General features: G+C 43.9%; 1 protein-coding gene across 7 annotated transcripts in view; it reads right to left on the bottom strand.

Annotated features, from left to right (window-relative positions):
* The window catches only part of ATP2B3 (ATPase plasma membrane Ca2+ transporting 3), a 307,321-nt gene that overhangs the window by 52,016 nt on the left and 233,709 nt on the right, over positions 1-21,596 (bottom strand). For all 7 annotated transcript variants that reach the window (XM_082263025.1, XM_082263024.1, XM_082263019.1 and 4 more), the window contains 4 exons: positions 12,666-12,900; positions 10,421-10,600; positions 7,305-7,392; positions 2,404-2,510 (listed from right to left, as the gene is read on the bottom strand). In XM_082263025.1, coding sequence (XP_082119151.1) covers positions 2,404-2,510; positions 7,305-7,392; positions 10,421-10,600; positions 12,666-12,900 — 610 coding nt within the window. The remainder of the gene's footprint in view (positions 1-2,403; positions 2,511-7,304; positions 7,393-10,420; positions 10,601-12,665; positions 12,901-21,596) is intronic.

Below are 21,596 nucleotides of genomic sequence, written 5' to 3'. Positions count from 1 at the left end.
TTTATACACAGTACAGATGTGCCACTTTACAGGCAGACTAAGTGGAACCCCCAGATACTATATTTAAAATATTTTTTTTTAATTGTTTCATTTAAGCACCAATTAAATCACTGCTCCTGTAAAAACAATCTTTTAAAAAACAAATGTTGCATTGATACATATCCCCGCAGGGAAGTACCCCATACTCTTTTTATGGCCAATATTTTGCATATAAGCCTTTAAAATGGGGACTTTTGTTTTTTCAAATTCGGGGGCCCTTAGACTTTATTGGGTTTCAGGTTCGAAGTTTTGCGATGTTTGAGAGTTCTGGCGCGAACCAAACCAAGGGGTGTTCAGCCCAACTGCACTGATCAGTTGGACCACAGTCTTTCACCACTTGGTGGATCGGGACAGGGACAGATATTTGCAGCGCTGCATATTTGATTTATGCTTCCTTTGTGATTGCATTACTTTTATCAGTAAAGTTATTTTAACTGCTACATTTAGTTGGTGCTTGTTTCTTCCCTTCCTGTAAACTGCTGATGGCTATCTGAAGGAGGACACTGATAACTTAAGACCTGTCAAAGGGTGTGATTGTAATGATTCATTGGGGAGCCAAAAATCATTTCACTTTTATCAGTATTAAAGTTCTTTTTAATGCTACACTACACTCTTATGACTAAGCTGCCGCAGAAGTAAGCTTTCTTCTAATATTGGACAGTTTCTTTCAGGATTTAGTTGATCAGTGGAATTTTAATGCCATTCTTGTCCCCCTGTTGCACCAAATAGTTTATTTTTAAGTTATTTTGGGCTGTACAGACTGTGGGCTGACAAATGTTTTTTTTCTATTAGAGACGTTTAGGAAATACCTTGCTTAACCACTTCTATACCGGAAGGTTTTACCCCCTTAATGACCAGGCCATTATTTGCGATACGGCACTGCGTTACTTTAACTGACAATTGCGCAGTCGTGCGTCGCTGTACCCAAATAAAATTGATGTCCTTTTTTTCGCACAAATAGAGCTTTCTTTTTGGTGGTATTTAATCACCTCTGTGATTTTTAATTGCGCTATAAACAAAAAAAAAAGCAACAATTCTGAAAAAAAAAAAAACAATATTTTTTTACTTTCTGCTATATAACATTCCCAATAAAAAAAATTTGAAAACACATTTTTTCATAATTTTAGGCCAATATGTATTCTGCTACATATTTTTGGTAAAACAAAATCCCAATCAGTGTATATTGATTGGTTTGTGCAAAAGTTTTTGCGTCTAGAAACTAGGGGAAACATTTATGTCATTTTTATTTATTTTTTACTAGTAATGGAGGCGATCTGCGATTTTTAGCGGGACTGCGACATTGCGGCGGACAGATCGGACACCTAACTGACATTTTTGACACTTTTGGGGGGAACAGTGACATTACTACAGTAATCAGTGCTACAAATATGCAATGTTACTGTACTAATGACACTGGCAGGGAAGGGGTTAACACCAGGGGCGATCAAAGGGTTAAATGTGTCCCTAGGGGGTGCTTCCTAACTGTGTTGGGGATGGGCTTGCTGCATGAACACAGAGACCTGTGTTCCTAAATAAGAGGATCACAGGATCCCTGTGTTCATTACTGACAGAACAGCGGTCTGCCGTGTTTACAACTGCAGACCGCTGTTCTGTCTCCTCGAGGAGCGATTGCGGGTGCCTGGCAGACATTGCGGCCGCTAGACCCGCTGATTGTCTCCCCCTGTAGCCAATCGGCCCGCTAGCGGTCCCGCGAAATAACGAACAGATATGTTGTTTCGCTGGACAGAGCCGACCTGCCGTTGTAAAACTACGGCCGCTGGTCAGCAAGTGGTTAAAGCGGAACTAAACTCTCTATACAAATATCATCTTCACAGCCAGTTTCCCACTGCACATGCGCGAGCCACACTGCACCTTGTGAATGGTCCCGTTGCCTTCTAGGACCTGTGATGTGTCCCAGAAGACTGTGGGGAAAGGAAGGGTGGGGGCCAACTTTCAACTCAGATCACTACGGCCCCCTCCCCTCCAAAAAGTGCCATATGTGGCAGTGGAGGGGGGTGGATGCAAACAAGCAGAACTTCCCCTTTTTGGGTGAGCTCCGCTTTAAATAGCGTTTTCAGTTTGTGATGTTCCGATACAGTTTAGTTCCTCTTCTATGGTGATCTGGCTTAGCGTTGATAACAGTTTATAAACTCCATAAAATGCATTCAATAATGGCTGTGGAGACACTTTACTGGGGTTATATGTATTGGGTACCCTGTGTTCCTTCCCGTCACTCTACTAGACATGCCAAATGACAGGGCTGGAAAGTTGTTGTCACAATATGATTTCACAGATGATAATGTAATTTCCTCCAGTCTTTTTATACATGCAAATCATCCAGAAGAAAGCCACAAATTGAATTACCATTGCAAATCCAACATCTGCTTTTTTGAGCGCTGGGCCATCGTTGGTGCCATCTCCTGTCACAGCCACCACTTGACGTTGTTCACCGATTGTACTGTCAATTATCCCTGGAAATAAAGAAAGGGTTAGGGCAGCCATTGCACATAATGATGCTCGGGTTGTGGTGAATTGAAGCTTCCAGAACATTTGTCGTCTGACTTCCAACCTCTACTGGACGATTCTGCCGCCTGGTTCTCAGTTCTGGGGCAAAACACACCTGCTTAGCACCATGTTCAGAGATGTGCTCTGCCCCGGAATTTAGTAGCATGCTTCCAGTATGCAAGCAATAGTAGCCTTTAGCACTGGATGGGTGCCAAGGCCTGCACCATAGCACATATTCCAGTAGATTCCTTTTACCATTTTGCTGCCAGGGCAATTTTTGTATTTTTTGCATATTTAAAGTGGTAGTAAATAAAAAAAATAAAAATTGGGGGCCCCCGGATGGTTTTAGTTACAATGTGCTAGTACCAGCCTCTACATATATAAATGGTAAATGGTACACGTTTTAGAGATATACACTGTGCCTTATTATAGGCTTACCAGTAGGTACAAGTTATAAAGCAGAGTTTACTACCGCTTTAAAAACATTTTAGGCCTGAATATTACTAAAAACTCGCAAAACATATATTTCTTTTAAAGCAGAGACCCTGGAGAATAAAATGGTGGTAGTTCCAATTTGTTATGTCACACGATAATAGCACAATGGTTTTATCAAATGCAAATATTCAGTAAAAGAAATGCACCAAAGTTAGTTTTAGAGCACACAGATACAATATATCAGTGGTCCCCAACACCTGGGTCTTGGACCTGTGGCGCATGAGTGGCGAGCAAGGCTCGATCTTCATTGGCGGCCACTCGCATTGCTGCCTGGGCTCCGCCTCTTGTCAGCAGGGAGAGCCTGCTGTGGGCTGCATGTGCGAGGAATCTGACTCTTTGTGTGGGTCTAGTGCACTGCCACCCTCCCACCACCAGAGGGCACCCACCACCTTCTTCCAGCAATACCACTCCCTGTCTGTGGTCATGTCACTCAGTATATGTGTAAGGCCCCTTTCACACTTGTGCAGCTTGTCCTGCGAATTGGGACTGCAAAATCGCATTAGACAAGTCGTACTCCATGATTTCCAATGAGTACCGTTCATATCTATGCAACTTCAAGTCGCAACAGCTTCAAAGTAAACCCTGCACTATTTTTTTTTTCCGACTTTGATGCATTTTGAGTTCCATTACACAGGCATTGCTTCAAGTCCAGTCAAAATCGCGGCAAAATCTCATGATTTTTAGGTGGCACAAGTGTGAAAGGGGCCTTAAATGTATATATTTACACACACTATATTTTGGGCCGTATAGTCAAAAACATCAAACAGAGAACATTGGGATGCTGCAGATTCACACTGGATTTATAAACCTGCCTAAACCCACTACATGACCCAAAAAACTTGAATCCACAATCCGGCATCAAACAGGCGCCGTATTATAGAGACTGCTGCACATTACAAGCGACTGTCCCAATATAAAGAGACTGCTTAGGCCCCATGCACATGGCTGTATAGAATTCAACTATTTGCAGGCAGCGTCAGCACAGGTGTAGAATGAGTGTACATACACTATATTACCGAAAGTATTGAGACTCCTGCCTTTTTCACGTACATGAACTTTAATGACGTCACAGTCTTAGTCCGTAGGGTTCAATATTGAGTTGGCCCACCCTTTTCAGCTATAACAGCTTCAACTCTTCTGGTAAGGCTGTCCACAAGGTTTAGGAGTGTGTCTATGGGAATGTTTGACCATTCTTCCAGAAGTGCATTTGTGAGGTCAGGCACTGATTTGGACGACAAGGCCTTGCCCGCTGTCTGCGCTCTGAATCATCTCAAAGGTGGTCTATGAGATTGAGGTCAGGACCCTGTGCAGGCAGGGGCGTAACTACAAGGGTTGCAGGGGATTGCAACCAGGCCCCATGCTCGAGGGGGCCTGTGCGGTTCCCCTGTACACCTGAATAGGAGGGACGGCGGGGGCAGCATGTAGAGAAATCACTGTCCTCCTTTTTCCTCCTGTAGCTGTAGGAGGGAAATGGAGGAGATTGGTTCCTCTGTATGCTGCTCCCACCACTCCTCCTATCCAGTTCACTTGTGTTCTGCTGTCTCTGGGCCCCTGTGTGCTCCCCTGGTCCCTCCCCCCACTGTGCTGCCCCCCTTCCCCCCACTGTGCTCCCTCCCCTCTACTGCGGGCTGCTACAGGGGATGTGTCACAATAGAGAACCAGGAAGGGGTTGGTATATATATATAATTTACCAGCTCCTTCCTTTTCTGAATAGACAGAGTCATAGTCATTGACATTGTAAAAAAATAAAATAAAATGATAAAAAATAATACAATTAAATTACCAAAAAATATAACCTACTGACACCAGTAGGTGAACTTCCAGGATCGCAAAGGTGACACTTGCAACCGGGCCCTGGCATTCCACCACTGTGGGGAGGCCCCAAGATGGCAGGAAGGGGGCCCACTGCAGAACTTGTGAAAGGGTCCCACTGCGGGACCGTAATAAAGGGCTCCGCAACGAGAGTAAAGGGCCCCAGGATCAGTGGGAAGAGCCCCAGGCTTGAAGGGAAGGGCCCCGGCCATGGGTCCTGGGGGCCCTTCATGGTCTCTTGCACCAGGGCCCAAAAGGTTCTAGTTATGCCTCTGTGTGCAGGCCAACTAGGTTCCTCCACCTCAAACTTGCTCATCAATGTCTTTATGGGGGAACGGGGGGGGGGCCTTTTTTTTTACTAAGTGATATTTTTTGTGGTAGGTTATATTTAATAAGACATCGGGAGAAGGGAGCCGGCTGGTTGTTTGTGTAAACCCCCCCCCCCCCCCCCCCCACTGTTGCTGATGTATAAAATGCGTCAATGACAGCAAAATGGTTTAAAGGGTTAGTTCACCTTTCTGCACTTTTTCCACAAAAATCCCCCATGCTTTCCATCCCCCCCCCCCAGCACATTGCAAAGCTCTTTTTTGAAAAGGCAGATGATGGGATTTTTTAGGTGCTTAGAGAAAAAATAGAACAGTATGTCTAAAAACAATTTTTTATTTCATATATTCAATTCAAAATAAAAATCAGATATTGGTAAAACCAACATGAGAAATTCATACAGTCGTAGTGCAAAGGTTTTTGAGCGGAATCCTTTGTACAACGACCGTATGAATTTGTCACGTTGGTTTTAACAATATCTGAATTTTCATTTTGAATATATGAAATTAAAAATTGTTTTTAGACATCCCATCATGTGCCTTCTCAAAAAATGTTTTCATATTCTGGGATGTGGTGCGTTTAGAAAAACCTTGCATCTCTAGCTAATTTCTTTAAAATAGCAAAGCACTGTTCACTGCACCGATTTTAAAAAGCTGCGCCTTTCTCATGGCAAACATGTCTGTAAAAAGCTCTAGGTGGTCGACCCTCTCTGGTCCTGGCTAAATGTCGAGATGGGCTGAATATTAGAAGTGTGCCTCCTAGGGGTTGCGCTTAGCTCATTCAACCTCTGTCCATGCGGCGCAATGCGCATGCATAGACAAGGTTTGAATGAAATGGGAACAGCCCCTGGGAGCACACTTCTAACAATCGGCCCACCAGGACAGAGGGGGGGGGGGGGGGGCACCCTCCTATAGTTTTTTTTTTTTTTTTTGCAGATAGCCCAAGCAGCAGGAAAGAGGCAGCTCTTTAAAATCGGAACAGTGGTGGGCGTGATGGAAGGAATGAGAGGTTTTTTGGAAAAAGTGCAGAAATGTGAAACTGGGTTCCATTTTTTTAATGCCAAAGTTTTGCCTCTATCACAAGTCTCAACATGTTGCTTCCAGACTCCAAACAGTGTGCCCTTGTCAGCATCCAATGTGCCGAAAAAAAAAAAAAAAGAGATCCTAACACAGATAGCTGCGCTATAAAGGATATTAAAGCAGGACTGTAGCAATAATCCGCTAATATAATGAATAGCTATGAGGATACGAGTAAGGCTTCAGCCGAAATGCGTTAGCTTGTTACTGCTGTATCCTGCTATGTAGCCAATAAATTATTGGTGCAATGGATGATACAGATTAGCAGGCTTCATTATATTAGAGGATTATTGCTACATTTCAAAGGCACTTGGGCCAGAGCACCAGTTCCCAGTCTTCCAGGTAATTTTAGGTAGAGCATGTTTTCTCTGTTGGACTATATTAAAGCAGGACTCCAGGAATTATATTTATTGCCAACATTGGTTAAGCAGCTTCCACTCTGCACACTGACCACAGGGGGTTGCTCACCTGGCACTGCCGCCATTCACAACTGCTTTTTTTACAAGGTGTTTTCTGATTGGATAAGAGTAGATCGTCATGTCATCCACCCCTTCTCTCCGCCTTACCAGAAAAAACTTTGAGAAGTCTCTGCTTGTCCAGGGTGACCAGTCACTGCTGCTTTCTCTTCTTGTGCAAAGTGACTGGACCTGTCTCTGCCCCTCTCCTTTTTTTCTTCTGTAGTAGGTCCCTCAAACAGCTCTGCTCTCTGCACAGACTACATACCGCACCGTGATTATGTCACTGCTACTTTATATATGATTTACATATTTTAATATCTGGGATTGCAAAAGTATCTGGCATACAAAAAGTAGATTTATTCCTTTTGTGGTTAATGAGGAAAAAAAAAATACATTATATATGTCTGGAGTTCAGTTTTAACTATTGTTGTTTTAATTTATGCAGTACTTAATTGTGGCCACTAGGTGTCACTGTTTCCCAACATTTGCCAACCTCCAAGGGTGGGACTATTATTTCTTTTTGTCCTTTTACTTGGTCAATTGTGTGCAGTTTGATGTATATTGGCCCCAGATAATGAACATCAATAATTAATACCTTTTACAAGAGTGTGTTTATCAGTTGGTGAAGACCGGGCAAGGACACGCAACTTCGGCCAAATTTTATCCAGACGTTCTTGTTCTATCTAAGAAAAACAAGCCACGTGTTACGACAAATCACTGATGTATATAATAAATAATAATATCCTAATATATATTATTATATAAACTCTCTCACTCTCTCTCTCTCTCTCTATATATATATATTTATACTGTATATATATATATATATATATATAATATATATGTATTTACACACACAACACACACATACACATCATATAATTTATATACTGTATATACAGTATATATATCAGATTTACTGGAACAATAAATGAACAGCAGAGTAATCCAAATTAAATCAGTATTTGGTGTGACCTCCCTTTGCCTTCAAAACAGAATCTATTCTTCTAGGTACACTTGCACACAGTTTTTAAAGGAACTCGGCAGGTAGGTTGTTCCAAACATTTTGGAGAACTAAGCACAGATCTTCTGTGGATGTTGGCTGCCTTAAATTCTTCTGTCTCTTCATGTCATCCCAGGCAAACTCCATGATGATGAGATCAGGGCTCTGTGGGGGCAAAACCATCACTTCCAGGACTCCTTGTTCTTCTTTACACTGAAGATAGTTCCTAATGACATTTGCTGTATATTTGGGGTCATAGTCTGGCTGCAGAATAAATTTGGTACCAATCAAACGCCTCCCTAATGGTATAACATGATAGAGAATATCTGCCTGTATTTCTCAGCATTGAGAACACCATTGATCCTGACCAAATCTTAAAAACCATTTGCAGACATTGAACCCCCAAACTTGCAAGGAACCTCCACCATGCTTCACAGCTGTCTGCAGACACTTATGATTCTACCGCTCTCCAGCCCTTTCCAACAAGCTGCCTCCTGCTACAACCAAATATTTGACATTTTGACTGAATCAGTCCAGAGCACCTGCAGCCATTTTTCTGCACCCAAGTTTCTGTTTTCCTGCATAGTTGAGTTGCTTAGCTTTGTTTTCACGTCTGAGTTATGGCTTTTTGACGGCAGTTCTTCCATGAAGACCACTTCTGGACAGGCATCTCCGGACAGTAGATGGGTGTACCTGGGTCCTACTGGTTTCTGCCAGTTCTGTGCTGATGGCACTGCTTAATATCTTCCAATGTGGAAGGTACGTAAGCATGATGTATCTTTCATGCTGCATTAAGTTTCCTTGGCTGACCACTGCATCTACAGTTCTCAGCATTGCCCATTGCTTTGTGCTTTTTCAAAAGAACTTGAACAGCACATCTTGAAACCCCAGTCTGCTTCAGAATCTTTGCCTGGGAGTGACCTTGCTGATGCAGTATAATTTCCTTGTGTCTTGTTGCTGTGCTCAGTCTTGCCATGGTGTATGACCTGTGACCGGAAACCTCACCTTAGTAGCAGAGTTTGGCTGTTCCTCACCCAGTTTTAAGCCTCCTGCACAGCTGTTTCTGTATCATTTATTGACTGTGTTTCTACCTTCATATGAAATTGATGATCATTAGCATATGCTTGGTATAATTGATTGGTCATACACCTGACTCTAATCCTACAAAAACCCTGACTTTGTGTAAGAATCAATGCTGGGTTAAAGTCAAAGGATAATCACACCAAATATTGATTTGATTTTTCTTCTGTTCACTCACTTTGCATTTTGTAAATTGATAAAAATAAACAATTAAAATATATATTTTTGAAAGCATTCTTACTTTACAGCATTTCTGCACACCTGCCTAAAACTTTTGCACAGTACTGTACATATATATATTTATATATACCGATCAGCCATAACATTATGACCATCCACCTTATATTGAGTATGGGCCCCTTTTGGTATATTAACCCTGACCCATTGAGGCATGGACACCAAAGTAACATCCACATGAATGGCAGGACACAAGGTTTCACAGCAGAACATTGCCCAAAACATCACACTGCCTCTGCTGAGTTGCCTTCTTACACCGCATCCTGGTGCCATCTCTTCCCCAGGTAGGTGACGCACACACACCCGGCCATCCATATGATGTAAAAGAAAACATGCTTCATCAGACCAGGCCACCTTCTTCCGTTGCTCTGTAGTCCAGTTCTGATGTTCATGTGACAATTGTAGAAGCTTTTGGCTGTGGACACGGGTCACCATGGGCTTCACAGCCCCATACACAACAAACTGGGATGCCCATTTTTTTCTGCTTCATCAACTTCATGGACAACATGTTCACTTGCTGCCTAATATATTCCACCAATTTTCAGATGCCATTGTAATATTTCCTTTACCTGCCAGTGGTCATAATGTTATGGTTGATCGGTGTGTGTGTATATGTATATATATATATATATATATATATATTTATATTGTGCACATAGCAATGCACACAAGTTTAAAAACATTACAAGAAAATAACTTTTGATCCTGTTAGAAATTCAGTGAGCCCCTAACTTACTCTGCACTATCTGCATTGAAATTCCTATCAGTGTTGTCAGTCCTGCTCAGTTATCTTCTGCTGGACTACAGAACACCTCCATATCATGTTACGGAGATGGGGAGGTATTCTGTAGTCCAACTTTCTAAAGAACTATAAGATTTTGCACACCTTTTTGTATCGATGCACTTTTTGTATTAGCAAACTTAAAATGACATTTTTTACATAAACGTCTGTTAAAAAAAACACATTCCAGTGTATATCAGACACCTCTCAGTGTTTTAACTTGCTTTCCTAGTTTTTATCCACCACGTTGATGCCCATGGCATTTTCCAGGAAAATCCTTTTACTTCCACACAATTTTTTTACTCCAATAGTAGCAGCCAATAGTTAAGGCTGAATATGATCATATGGCCACAGATTTACCATATAATATATACTGTATATCTCATATTATAATAATATAATATAGAATATGATCATATCTTCATACATAGTAGGCAGAAGGCATGCCTACTGGTGTGCAGGCCAGGGATCAGGGTATGGTGGGTCTTTGCCCAAGTTTTGTTGAGGCTAAAGTGGAGTTTGGGACAGCATTTTTCTGCACAGTGCAGAAATGGGGCAGAGTTTTGAGCAAGGTGTGAGGGGTCATAACATGTTAGAGCAGAAAACAAACCTCTCCTTTCTCATTCCTGATTCGTCGATTGAATTCCTTTCCTTCCAAGCACAGGAAGTCCTCCCCTGGCTGGATAATGCCACATTTGGCTGCAATGGCTCGTGCCGTGTTGATGTTGTCCCCTGTGACCATGCGGACTGTGATTCCTGCACGCTGGCATTTCCTAATAGCTTCTGGCACCTGAGGGATAAAGTTAGGTTAGGCTCCTAGTTAATGTGAAAATGTATGAAACAATGAAGGATGAGTAGCTCAATGAGAAACCCGCTACTCTGGATAAGAAAGCCCAAGCAAAATATCAAACAGTCAACTAAACCAGAGGTCTCCAAACTACAGCCTGTGGGCCAGAAATGGCCCTTTACTTGCATTTATTCCTTCCACTGATATGAGGCACAAATACTCAAACTGGCACTAACAAGTGGCATTATTCCTCTCACCAATAGAAATGACGGGGCACTACTCCTCCCACTGATACAAATGATGGGGCACTACTCCTCCCACTGATACAAATGATGGGGCACTATACCTCCCACTGATACAAATGATGGGGCACTATCCCTCCCACTGATACAAATGATGGGGCACTATTCCTCCCACTGATACAAATGATGGAGCACTATCCCTCCCACTGATACAAATGATGGGGCACTATACCTCCCACTGATACAAATGATGGGGCACTATTCCTCCCACTGACACCAATGATGGGGCACTATACTCCCACTGACACCAATGATGGAGCACTATCCCTCCCACTGATACAAATGATGGGGCACTATTCCTCCCACTGATACAAATGATGGAGCACTATCCCTCCCACTGATACAAATGATGGAGCACTATTCCTCCCACTGATACAAATGATGGAGCACTATCCCTCCCACTGATACAAATGATGGAGCACTATTCCTCCCACTGATACAAATGATGGAGCACTATCCCTCCCACTGATACAAATGATGGAGCACTATTCCTCCCACTGATACAAATGATGGGGCACTATTCCTCCCACTGATACAAATGATGGAGCACTATCCCTCCCACTGATACAAATGATGGGGCACTATTCCTCCCACTGATACCAACAATAGGACACTAATTATTTTGCTGATACCAACAATGGGGCACTATTCCACCCACTGATACCAACGGCGGGGCATTATTTCCTCCACTGACACCAATATTGGGAAGCTATTCCTCCTGCTGATACCAATGATGTGGCACAATTCCTCACAGTAAAGCCTAGTACTCATAGGCCAAATGTCATTTGGCCTGTGTGTATGGCAGTCGGTCTGACAGAAGCCGGATGAAAACCATCAGCCGACCAGTTTGCGATCACTACTTTCAGCCAATGGCTGAGAGCGCTGCCCAGAGTGTTCTGGCGGTGGGGCCACCCCCCTGTCAGAACGCAACAGCTCAGTGGGGGAGATCATTGTACTATGATTGAAATGTTAGTACAGCGCCTCCGGAGCTGTCAGTTTTTTTTGGTCAAAAAACTCATGGTGTGTACTATTCCTCCCAATAATTCCAATGATGGTGTATTATTACTCCTCCTACTGACCACAGGCTGTATGTCATTTTTATATTCTTACTGATCCCCAAGCCTGAGGAAGTCTAAAGGAAAGTAAACTAGCTTTTTGTTTAAAAAGTTTGGAGACCCCTGAACTGAGCAAAAAAAAAAAGAGGCCCTGACCTCAAAGTTAAGTTGAATGGGACATTAGCATATAAAGCGTTGACTGTCGCAGGACACCCTAAGCTTTATATGGCAATGTTCCATTCAATAAAACTTAAAAATATCAAAGGTCAATAACTCCGGGCAGATAAAGATCCTATTCCATCCAGATAATGATTCGTTAACAAATTGTGATATATAGTTTAGAATACAGTGGGTGTACCTGACTCTTGATTTCAAGACCGGGAAAAGGAAGGGTGGCAGTGCCAGCCAATCAGGTTTCACTGCATTGTATAATGCTGCCCTTCTAACAGAGGTGGGAAAGCAAAGCGAGGAGCTAATTTATTTGCCCAAAGAATTGAATCTTTCTTTAAAGAGGTGAAATTAACATTTTGCCTGTTTTCACCTCTATTGATTCACCATCCTCAGTCAAGTGCATTCTAATATTTTCAAAGGAGGGAGAGACTTCCACTGGTTTTGGTTTCTCTGTTTTTACATATGAATAATGTGCTGCTGTATGCAGGTGACAGATCTACTTTAATTGATCCACATTTATAAGGTAGAGAATATGCCCACCTCCGGCCTGACAGGATCTTCAATTCCCACCACAGCAATACATGTTAAGTCTCCCACTATCTCATTCTCATTATCCCACTCTGGCTCAGGTACTCCTTGGAAGTCCCGGTAGCCAATGCAGATGGTGCGTAGTCCGTCACATGCCATTGGCTCGATGACCTTCTTTACCATCTCATCACGATCTCGGGCCCGAAAAGTGCGAAGGTCACCAGCAGCATTTAAGATGTTTGTACACCTGACACAAGAAAAAAATAAAAAAAAGTACAAATTGGCATCCATACTTCAAGAAAAAAAATAATTTACCAGGCCATGACCCCATTATTCCAGTGCTGATCTGCTGCACCTTCCTACAAACTGAAACCAACCTTGGTAAGGATGCAGGACCATGTGAAAAATACACTATATGGCTTAAATTTATATACACCTGACCATCACACCTACCTATATGACCAAACATATGAGGACACCTGGCCATCGCACCTACCTATATGTCCAAGGGTATGTTGACACCTTACCATCACACCTACCTATATGACCAAGGATGTGTGGACCCTTACCATCACACCTACCTTTATGACTATATTTGGAGTCACTTGGCCAACACACTTACTTATGTGACCAAAAGTATGAGGACACCTGACATCACAACTACCTATATGTCCAAGGGTATGTGGAAACCTGACCATCACACCTACCTATTTGTCCAAGGGTATGTGGACACCTGACCATCACACCTACCTATTTGTCCAGGGGTATGTGGAAACCTGACCATCACACCTACCTATTTGTCCAGGGGTATGTGGACACCTGACCATCGCACCTACCTTTATGACTACATATGAGGACACTTGGCCAACACACTTACTTATGTGTTAAACGAAACATATGAGGACACCTGAAAATCACGCCTACCTATCTGACCTAACGTATGTTGACACTTGATACATCACACCTATCTATATAACTACATATGAGTACACTTGGCCAACACACTTACTTTTACACCTGCTGGTTACATAGGGGCTTTGGTGCCTTTTCTATCAATTTTCTTTACAACCTGGAGTTCTTTCTGTGGATTTACTAGACATGTTACTTTGACACCATTATTAATTATTTTTTTTAATTATATGCCATATCTTGATATACACTATACATACCTTTCTTCCAGATCAATGTTATTTATTTGTGTTCTTATCACTTCACAAATCCCATGGAATTGCACCTTCTTGTCCTGGTCTGCCCCCCTGGCTGCTCCCCATTGGGCTAAGTGGTTCTTCCCGCAACATCCCCCGGATAGACATCCGTCCTGGCGCCCCATTCCCCTCCTAGATGTTGGGTACATTCTTTGAGCGGATATGTAAGTAATAAGATCATTTGCAATCCTTCCTCCCCCCCCCCCCCTCTTGCTATGCGGAGTAACTTAACATACTCCCTATACATATGGGATTGTCTCTTTTTAACATATACCTTCATTCACAGATATTCTTTTGCATCAAACTCCTGAGTGGACATTATTGGATCCACGAAACGTGTAGAGTTCAAACTTGCTACCTTATCGGTCCATCATATACCTTTACATGTCCTAATATTACAATATGAAATTGGTTTATTACTATATGATTTTTTTTATATGTCAGCTCCTTTTTAACATATGTTTGTAATATATTTGGAAATTGATTTAATGTACTTATGCAAATCACGGAATGTGTTATTATTATTACTTTTAATAAATTTGTAACTACTAATGTGACCTGCCCCATTTAAAGTCCCATGACCATTGCAATGTTTTAGAATGTACTGTATTTATCGGTGTATAACACGCACCTTTTCCTCCTAAAAATGGAGGGCAAAACAACAGTGCGTGTTATACGCCGATATATTAAAAGAAAAAGGGCAGGCAGCGCTGAGATGAGAGGCAGGGGGGGGGGGGCAGGCCAGTCCGAGCAGGAGGAAGGACGAGCGGTCGCTGTTATAGGAAGTACCGCCTTCTATCATAGACAGCACAGTAGCCCAATTTCGGGACGTGTGAGGGAGAGGGTTTGGGACTTTAAATGAGACACCACGAGGTGTCTCCATCCCTGGTTCAAAAAGAAATAAAGAAGGGTTGGGACTTTAAATGAGAAGCAATGCATAAAATAGGCCATACATAGAGATCATATATTAAAATAGCAATGTTTATTGTAGCTGCCACAACACAGCCCTGTAGCACATATATAAACAATGGGATGACATGATGAAAAATTAATTACATCACCAAAATGGATCAAAATCAACAACAAAAAACATGGTGGTACCGTATAATACATTACAATAAGTTGGTTGAACAGATGGATAAGTCGTAGAAATTAAATGTCATAAAAGATGAACTGGGTATATTCAGTACATTATTGGCATCATAGTTTGCTCGACGCGTTTCTTAGACCGTATTCTACTTCCTCAGGAGCGGATGCACAATTAAATATCTAAAAAGAATGTACATCGTGAATAACAAGTAGTAGATGGAAAATATAGTAGACTCAAACTGTATGTAGGGTAGTGGGACCAAAGGGGGGGAGAAAAAAGTGAGAAATCCCCACCTGGGAATATGGTCCATGATAATAATTTACCTCAAAACCAGCATATTGCAGTGTATGAATGCTGGTGGCCCAGGGCTATATCAGCTTTCAAAACATCCTAAAGGGAACTGAGGGAGTAAGATCCAGAGGCACACATGTATCCAGGGACCAACAAATGATATAAATCACCATCGAAATGGATGGAACAGTAAAATGGACAAAGGCAGTGAGGATTCTGGGGATGAAAAAACAAAGTAAGGAAGTATATACATATGAATGTATTAAAGTGTACAAATGTGCCAGAGTCGTATAAAAAGTGACTGGTTATTTGTGCCAAGTGATAAAAAAGAGAAAAATGCTAGAAAAGGGAAGGAATGACATGATATATAAGTGCACCGAAAGTGGTAGTACATATATGGAAATGAAAATGGAGTGCCCAGCGGAGCAGCATGGAGGATGTGGGTGAGAAGTATGAAAAGTAAAAAAGTGCTCAACGTGGATAAGAAAGTACTTGAAAGATGATTGAAGTACCAGGATAATAAAAAGTGAAAGAGCAAGAGACATAAGTGAATGAGAATGAAATAGTGATGTATAGCCACCGGGATTACCTCATTGCCAGCAATAATGTCCATGAATAAAAATCGTGAGAGTAAGATGTGGTCCTGGAAAAGGGAGTTGTATATGTACACACCCTAATGTGAGCCCAGGGTGACTCCCAATGCCACGTGAGGCGCTCTGCACAAGGGGAGGCGCCACACAATGAGTTGCTAAAGTCGCCCGAGTGTGTGGCGCAAACTGCCACATGTATTGAGACGCGGATGGATACTCCGCGCCCGATGCGGCGGCGCCAAAGTATGAAGTCACAACAGTGGTGCAGGGGGAGGAGGTGGACCTCCAGGGTGCATTGCAGTTTCCACAATTGGATGGCGGACGCAACAGACCCGGGAATACAGCACAGCCCAACAAAGGACTAAAACTTACAAAATAACAATAATGAGGAAAAAATCGCAAAGTATAGAGGAAATGATTCCTTGAAAAGTAAATATCTATGGGGCCAACAGGGAATGATAATAAATGATTCTACAAAAAATGTAACCTGACCCCACTGTAAGGGGGCAGTAAACCTAGATGTTGCTCAATGGCTAATATAAAGGAATGCCTAATATAGCAAAGCTTCTCCATCCCTAAATTCGATGCATGAGACAGAGGGTTTGGGACTTTAACCACTTGCCTACCGCTCACTGAGCTGGTACTGCGGCAAAGTGGCTCGTTATCGTCCAGCGACGTAGACCTACGTCACTGGACAATGCCCCCTCTCGGCGGCGCACGCGTGCTGCCGGAGGCTTGCTCCCGATGTATTCAGACACAGCAGGAGTCGGGCCAGGGGAGGAGAGGTGGTGATCACCGCTGCTCTTCCCCGATCATGGGGGATCGAGTGTGGAAATCCGCCCGCTTGTGTAAACAAAGCGGGCGGATCTTCTCTGTGACAGACTGTCACAGATTACAGGATTCAGCATAGCTGAACCTGCGATCTGTGTCTGTGTCACACAATCTACTCCCCCCACACACGTCAGTAAGCATGAGGCATACATTTAACCCCTTGATCACCAATAAAAATAAAAACATAAAACATAAAAATCCAACAAGAAGATTGGTAGTCCCTCTTAATGTAGGGAAGTCCGGTACGTCCCTGTTCACTGATTTAGGTGCGAATCAGGTCTGAATTTTTGCCTTGAATTCGCACCTGAATCGAAACCAAAGACAAACAGGACCCTTTTCAAATGCAGACCACAGCCACCCCAGGGATGTATGAACCCAGCCTAACTCTAATAACTTTTTCAGTTGTAGGAAGAGTGCGCAGAGGAATAAGAACCCCTGTCAGGATTTCATTGCTGTCTGTGCCCCCATTAGGGAGATTCACTTTCTCATTTTGTCCTGGTGACCATTACCATAAGTGAAAGTGAAGGAAAATCGCATATTAGTTTTCAGCAAAACAGGAATAGAGAGGAAATCTTCCAATGTGGACACCAGATCTGGTGACCACCTCCCCACCCCCTTACAAAAAAACAAAAGAAAGAACAAGGGGTTATAACACTCCCTTACTCTATCCAAAATGAGAAAAAACAGTTTTACCTTTAGTTCTACTTTAAATTCTGCAGCATTTGTTATATCACAAGACAGGGGGCCAACTCACACCTATAACAGACATCTCTAACATTTCAGATTACTATAACTAGTATTAAAGTGGTCCTAAAGTCAGAAGGTTTTTTTTACCTTAGTGCATTCTCTGCACTAAAGTAAAAAAAATGCCCCACTACTTGTCCCCATCTCTTAACACTTACCCGGCTTAATGTCACTACTCCAGCAGTGCAATACCGCTCCCCTTACTTCCTGGTCTTACAGGAAACACTTAGGGCAGCTGAGCCATTGGGTCTTGCTGCTGTCAAGAAATTGTTAAAAAAAATGTTAAGAAATTCTGGTGAGACTGGAGCGGGGGCATGGCTTATTGGCACTGTGTGTGCCTATTGAAGCACACAGCCCAGCTCGGGAGCAAATGCGCACGGTTGCCTCCTTTGCACCTGGCTTGCTAGGGAGGCACCTGGAGACGAGAAAAGGGGACAGCATTGGCAGGGAACTACCATAAGAGGAGGTAAAGGATCCTTCTGTGCAATATTGTTGTCCTAAGCAGGTAAGTATAACCTCTTTATTTTTTTAACAAGAAAAAAAACGCCTTAAGTATCTCTTCAAATTTATTCTCTTTGTATTGAGTGATAAGAGTGTTTTGCATTGAATAAGGAGGTTGGGCAGAAAATTGGCAGACAAGCAGCAGCTACATCCAATCATATGCAACCACAGTTCAGATATGGCAACAGTTGGGAGTGCAGGCTGCCGTATTGATTAGTCCATACCCCATTGAGCTGTTAAGGGTGGATGAGGGAATTGGTGTTCAACCCCGTGAAGAAATGTAAGAGAATATAGCCAGTTTTACCAAACTCTATGTGCAAGGATAGCCCGGACACCATGGTTTCCTCCTGGTAAATTAAGCCCTACGTGATCGTTGATAAACAGTAATGTGTTTTTTTAGTGCTTTACCTTTAGAGGCTCGTATGTCAAGAAGGAACATTATGTTCCTGCTCCTTTGCCTATAGGTGGGTTAGCTTATGTCCCCATTTTAAGGTGTTTGTCCTTTTATGTCTGCCTCTTGTTCCAAAAGTCTGAAAGCAACTGCTTCAGGGCATGTTAAAAACGGGGGCATGATTTGGTGAGTGCGGCTAAAAATAAGGGGATTTCTTTTTTTGGGTGCAGTCAGTAGTGTGTCCCTATATTTTAAGTTGAAAATTTGGTATCCTTACCTTAACCGTTTTGCTGCCACTGCTGTCTGCAGCACGTTGGTAGCAGTGTGTGGATTCCCAGGTAGTGCATCTAAATCGGCAGCTAGTGTGTGTATCATTGGCAGCTAGTGAGTGTAAATCTGACAAGCAGACTGCCTGTGCAGCTGCCTGATCACTTCCAAACCCCCCGTAACTACTGGTTTTCCACTGTGGGTGCTCCCACCATGTTTTCGGGGCTCCGCACGCCCATTGCCAGACCCGGGTAGAGGAAGAGAGATCAGAGAACTTCCATTCGCTGATCTCCCCTTTCTGCTAATGACCCAGAAAGGATTCATTTTCCCTGGGCCCTAGTGGATGGTCGGCTGGACTGTTTGATCATGTGCGTATGGATGCTGGTATAGCTGTTTTGACCTCTGTTGTTCTCTACTTTGTGCAAAAGTGATCTGCGTTTTACATAAGCATACTTAGAGCTATGTCACTCTTGCATTTGTGATGGTGTGGCTGGCTGGTCATGGCCCTCCCCTCGGTTTAGTCCAGTGCCCGGTATGCCACCCCTATGCCTGTCTTCTAGGGGGTTGGTATTTAGACACTGAATATGATATCCTCTTGAGACTCAGTGGTTGATACATATGGGACAGATGCTGTGGTAATCCTACTGGCACACGTGGTGATTTAATCTGGTATATCTAAAGTGTACGGATTTTTTGTACTGTAAAAATATTTTCTAACTTTCCTGATTCTTCCGCAGTTTTACTGATGAAGCAGCTGTTGACTGCGAAATGCATTGGCACGGACCAGAGGGATACATCAGCATCTACTTTGTCATTTATGCATTTGTATTGTTTTTAATACTATCTATTACAATGTTTGTAATTAGTGTATGGTGGTTATGTACAATCCCACCATCTTTCTTAATGGATTTAAATAAATATTGTTTTATTTGAAATTGGGCTGCCATATTTTAGTACTTTAGTATTTTAGGGCAATAGTAAATACCGGCCTAAGCGGAACCAGCCATAGAGAAACATGTGGCGGGCCAGAGCCTCCGCTCTCATATCAACCAGATCTTTAAAGGCCAAGGACTCCTCAACCGGAATTAGGGTAGCTTTATATACCCTGGAAACCGGCGAGTCCACTACAGGTGGGACTGTCCACTTTTTAAGCAGGGAATCCTTACAAAGATACCCCATAGCAAAATGCTTAGGGACCACAAGAGTACATTTTGGACAACTCCATTGTTATGTGACAATGTTGTCAAAATAAGCAGGAAAGGGGAACAACCCCACCACAGTGGAGGACCTGTGGTGCCAAAAGGGATTGGCGCCTCCAATGCAGCATCTCCGCCATGCTTAAAATTTCACACTCTGAAACAATTAGTGCATCCACCAGCTCCTTTTCATGCATGGCTAGAGGAGCAGAGGAAACATCCTCACTGTTTGAGCACCCAGGGTGCATGGACGCAGACCCAGTAGGGTGACTCTCGTCCGCAGCGGCCGAAACAGATTCAGGATCTGAAGGACAGATTAGGCAGGAGAGGGCAGTGGACACTATATACTGAGGTGACCCGGAAAAACACAACAATCAGGGGAGGTCCACTGACTGTGATCCTGCAAGGGGGACGCCAACCCAGGTTCCATGAATGGACCACCAACTGGATCCAAGGGGGTCACCCTCTGAGCCCCTTCAAAGAGGCCCGAACAATAGGAAATAGCCTCCATAAAAGGGGACCGCCCGCTGTGATGCAAATGCGCAGGCAAGGTATCCTGATGGTCCCGCAGCACTAAAAGGGGTAGGTGCCCTCCACAATATTGGTAGCATGGTTGCCATCAAAAATTAAACAGCCCCCAAAGCGCCACCCCTTCCAAGGGAGGTGCTATGCTGGCTGCATGACCTAGTCCTCAATTTGTGTGGAGGCCCAGCCGCAAGTGCACTCATCCCAGCCAGGCTCACCGGGCCCCCCCCCAACAGATGCTGACCCGGCCGCACGGTCTAGCAGGCCGCAAGCCATGGCCTATATTTTTGTGGATGCCCAGCCACCTCGGTGCAAGCCTCAGTGGAGCCGACTGCCCAGGGGCAGTGGAGGGGATGGCGGATGCCCAAACGGAGGGTAGTGGCTTTAGCCACCCTCACTGGGGCCACCCCATGTAGCTCCTCACCAGTAGGCCTCAAAGCCGCTGCCTAAATTTTGGGTCAGATCCGTCCACGTGAGGCGCGGACCTGCAGATGCCAAACCATCCGCTCCCCAGCCCAACAACTGCAGGGGGGAGCCCAGAGGACTTTCCTGCCCTAGTCACCAACCTCCAGGGTAGCTGGGGAACCCTGCTCAACCCCCCGTTGTGCACAAAGAAAAACCTGGTCAGCAGCAACTCCAACAAACCCCCCTTTAAGAGCATGTGGCTAAAGCCAGCTCATAACCTCACCCAGGGAGGGGGGGGGCCTGAAGACCCACAGTGACCACCAAATTTTGGAGGGCTGGGGGGGGGGACTTGGGGGTCCCATCGTCCCAGGTAGGGGCCCACGTCCACCCCAAAAACCCTCCAGGGGTAGAGGGGGGGGGACAGCTACTTACCATACCAGGAACAGGGTGGGCACCACTCTTGACAGGCCACCGCTGTGGATGACTGTGGATGGCTGTCAGCCAGGAGGAAAGCTGCGTCTCAGGCCGAGGCCAGGTCCTATGCAACCTCGCGAGACGTCTAACTCACAAGCCAGCCCCTATCCAGTGAGGCTATGTCGCGGCCGACCTGGTGCGAAGCTGAGGTCTGTGCACGCTCGCTGGCCAGACTGGGGGGAGCCTCTGGATTTAGATTATCCAGTCCGTTGCCCAGTCCGGCAGTTGATAGTAGCTTCTCACAGGAACAAAATAAGAAAGATAGGAAAAAATCTATTTAAAGGGAAAAAAATTGCCAGGACCAGAGATCCCAGCAAGGAAGTAGGTCCTTACTCCTGACTAGTAGGCAGAAAAAAACGAAGTGCCTATAGCAGAGTGTGGGTGTATACCCCCTGGGACTGCCCGTAGGCGTAGTCAAGCTTTTTCCTGCCTA

The sequence above is a fragment of the Pelophylax lessonae genome (genome assembly GCF_965119305.1).
Source record: "Pelophylax lessonae genome assembly, chromosome: 7".
Lineage (NCBI taxonomy): Eukaryota > Metazoa > Chordata > Amphibia > Anura > Ranidae > Pelophylax > Pelophylax lessonae.
Note: the sequence above shows the minus strand (reverse complement) of the source record. Positions and strands in the feature narration are given on the sequence as shown.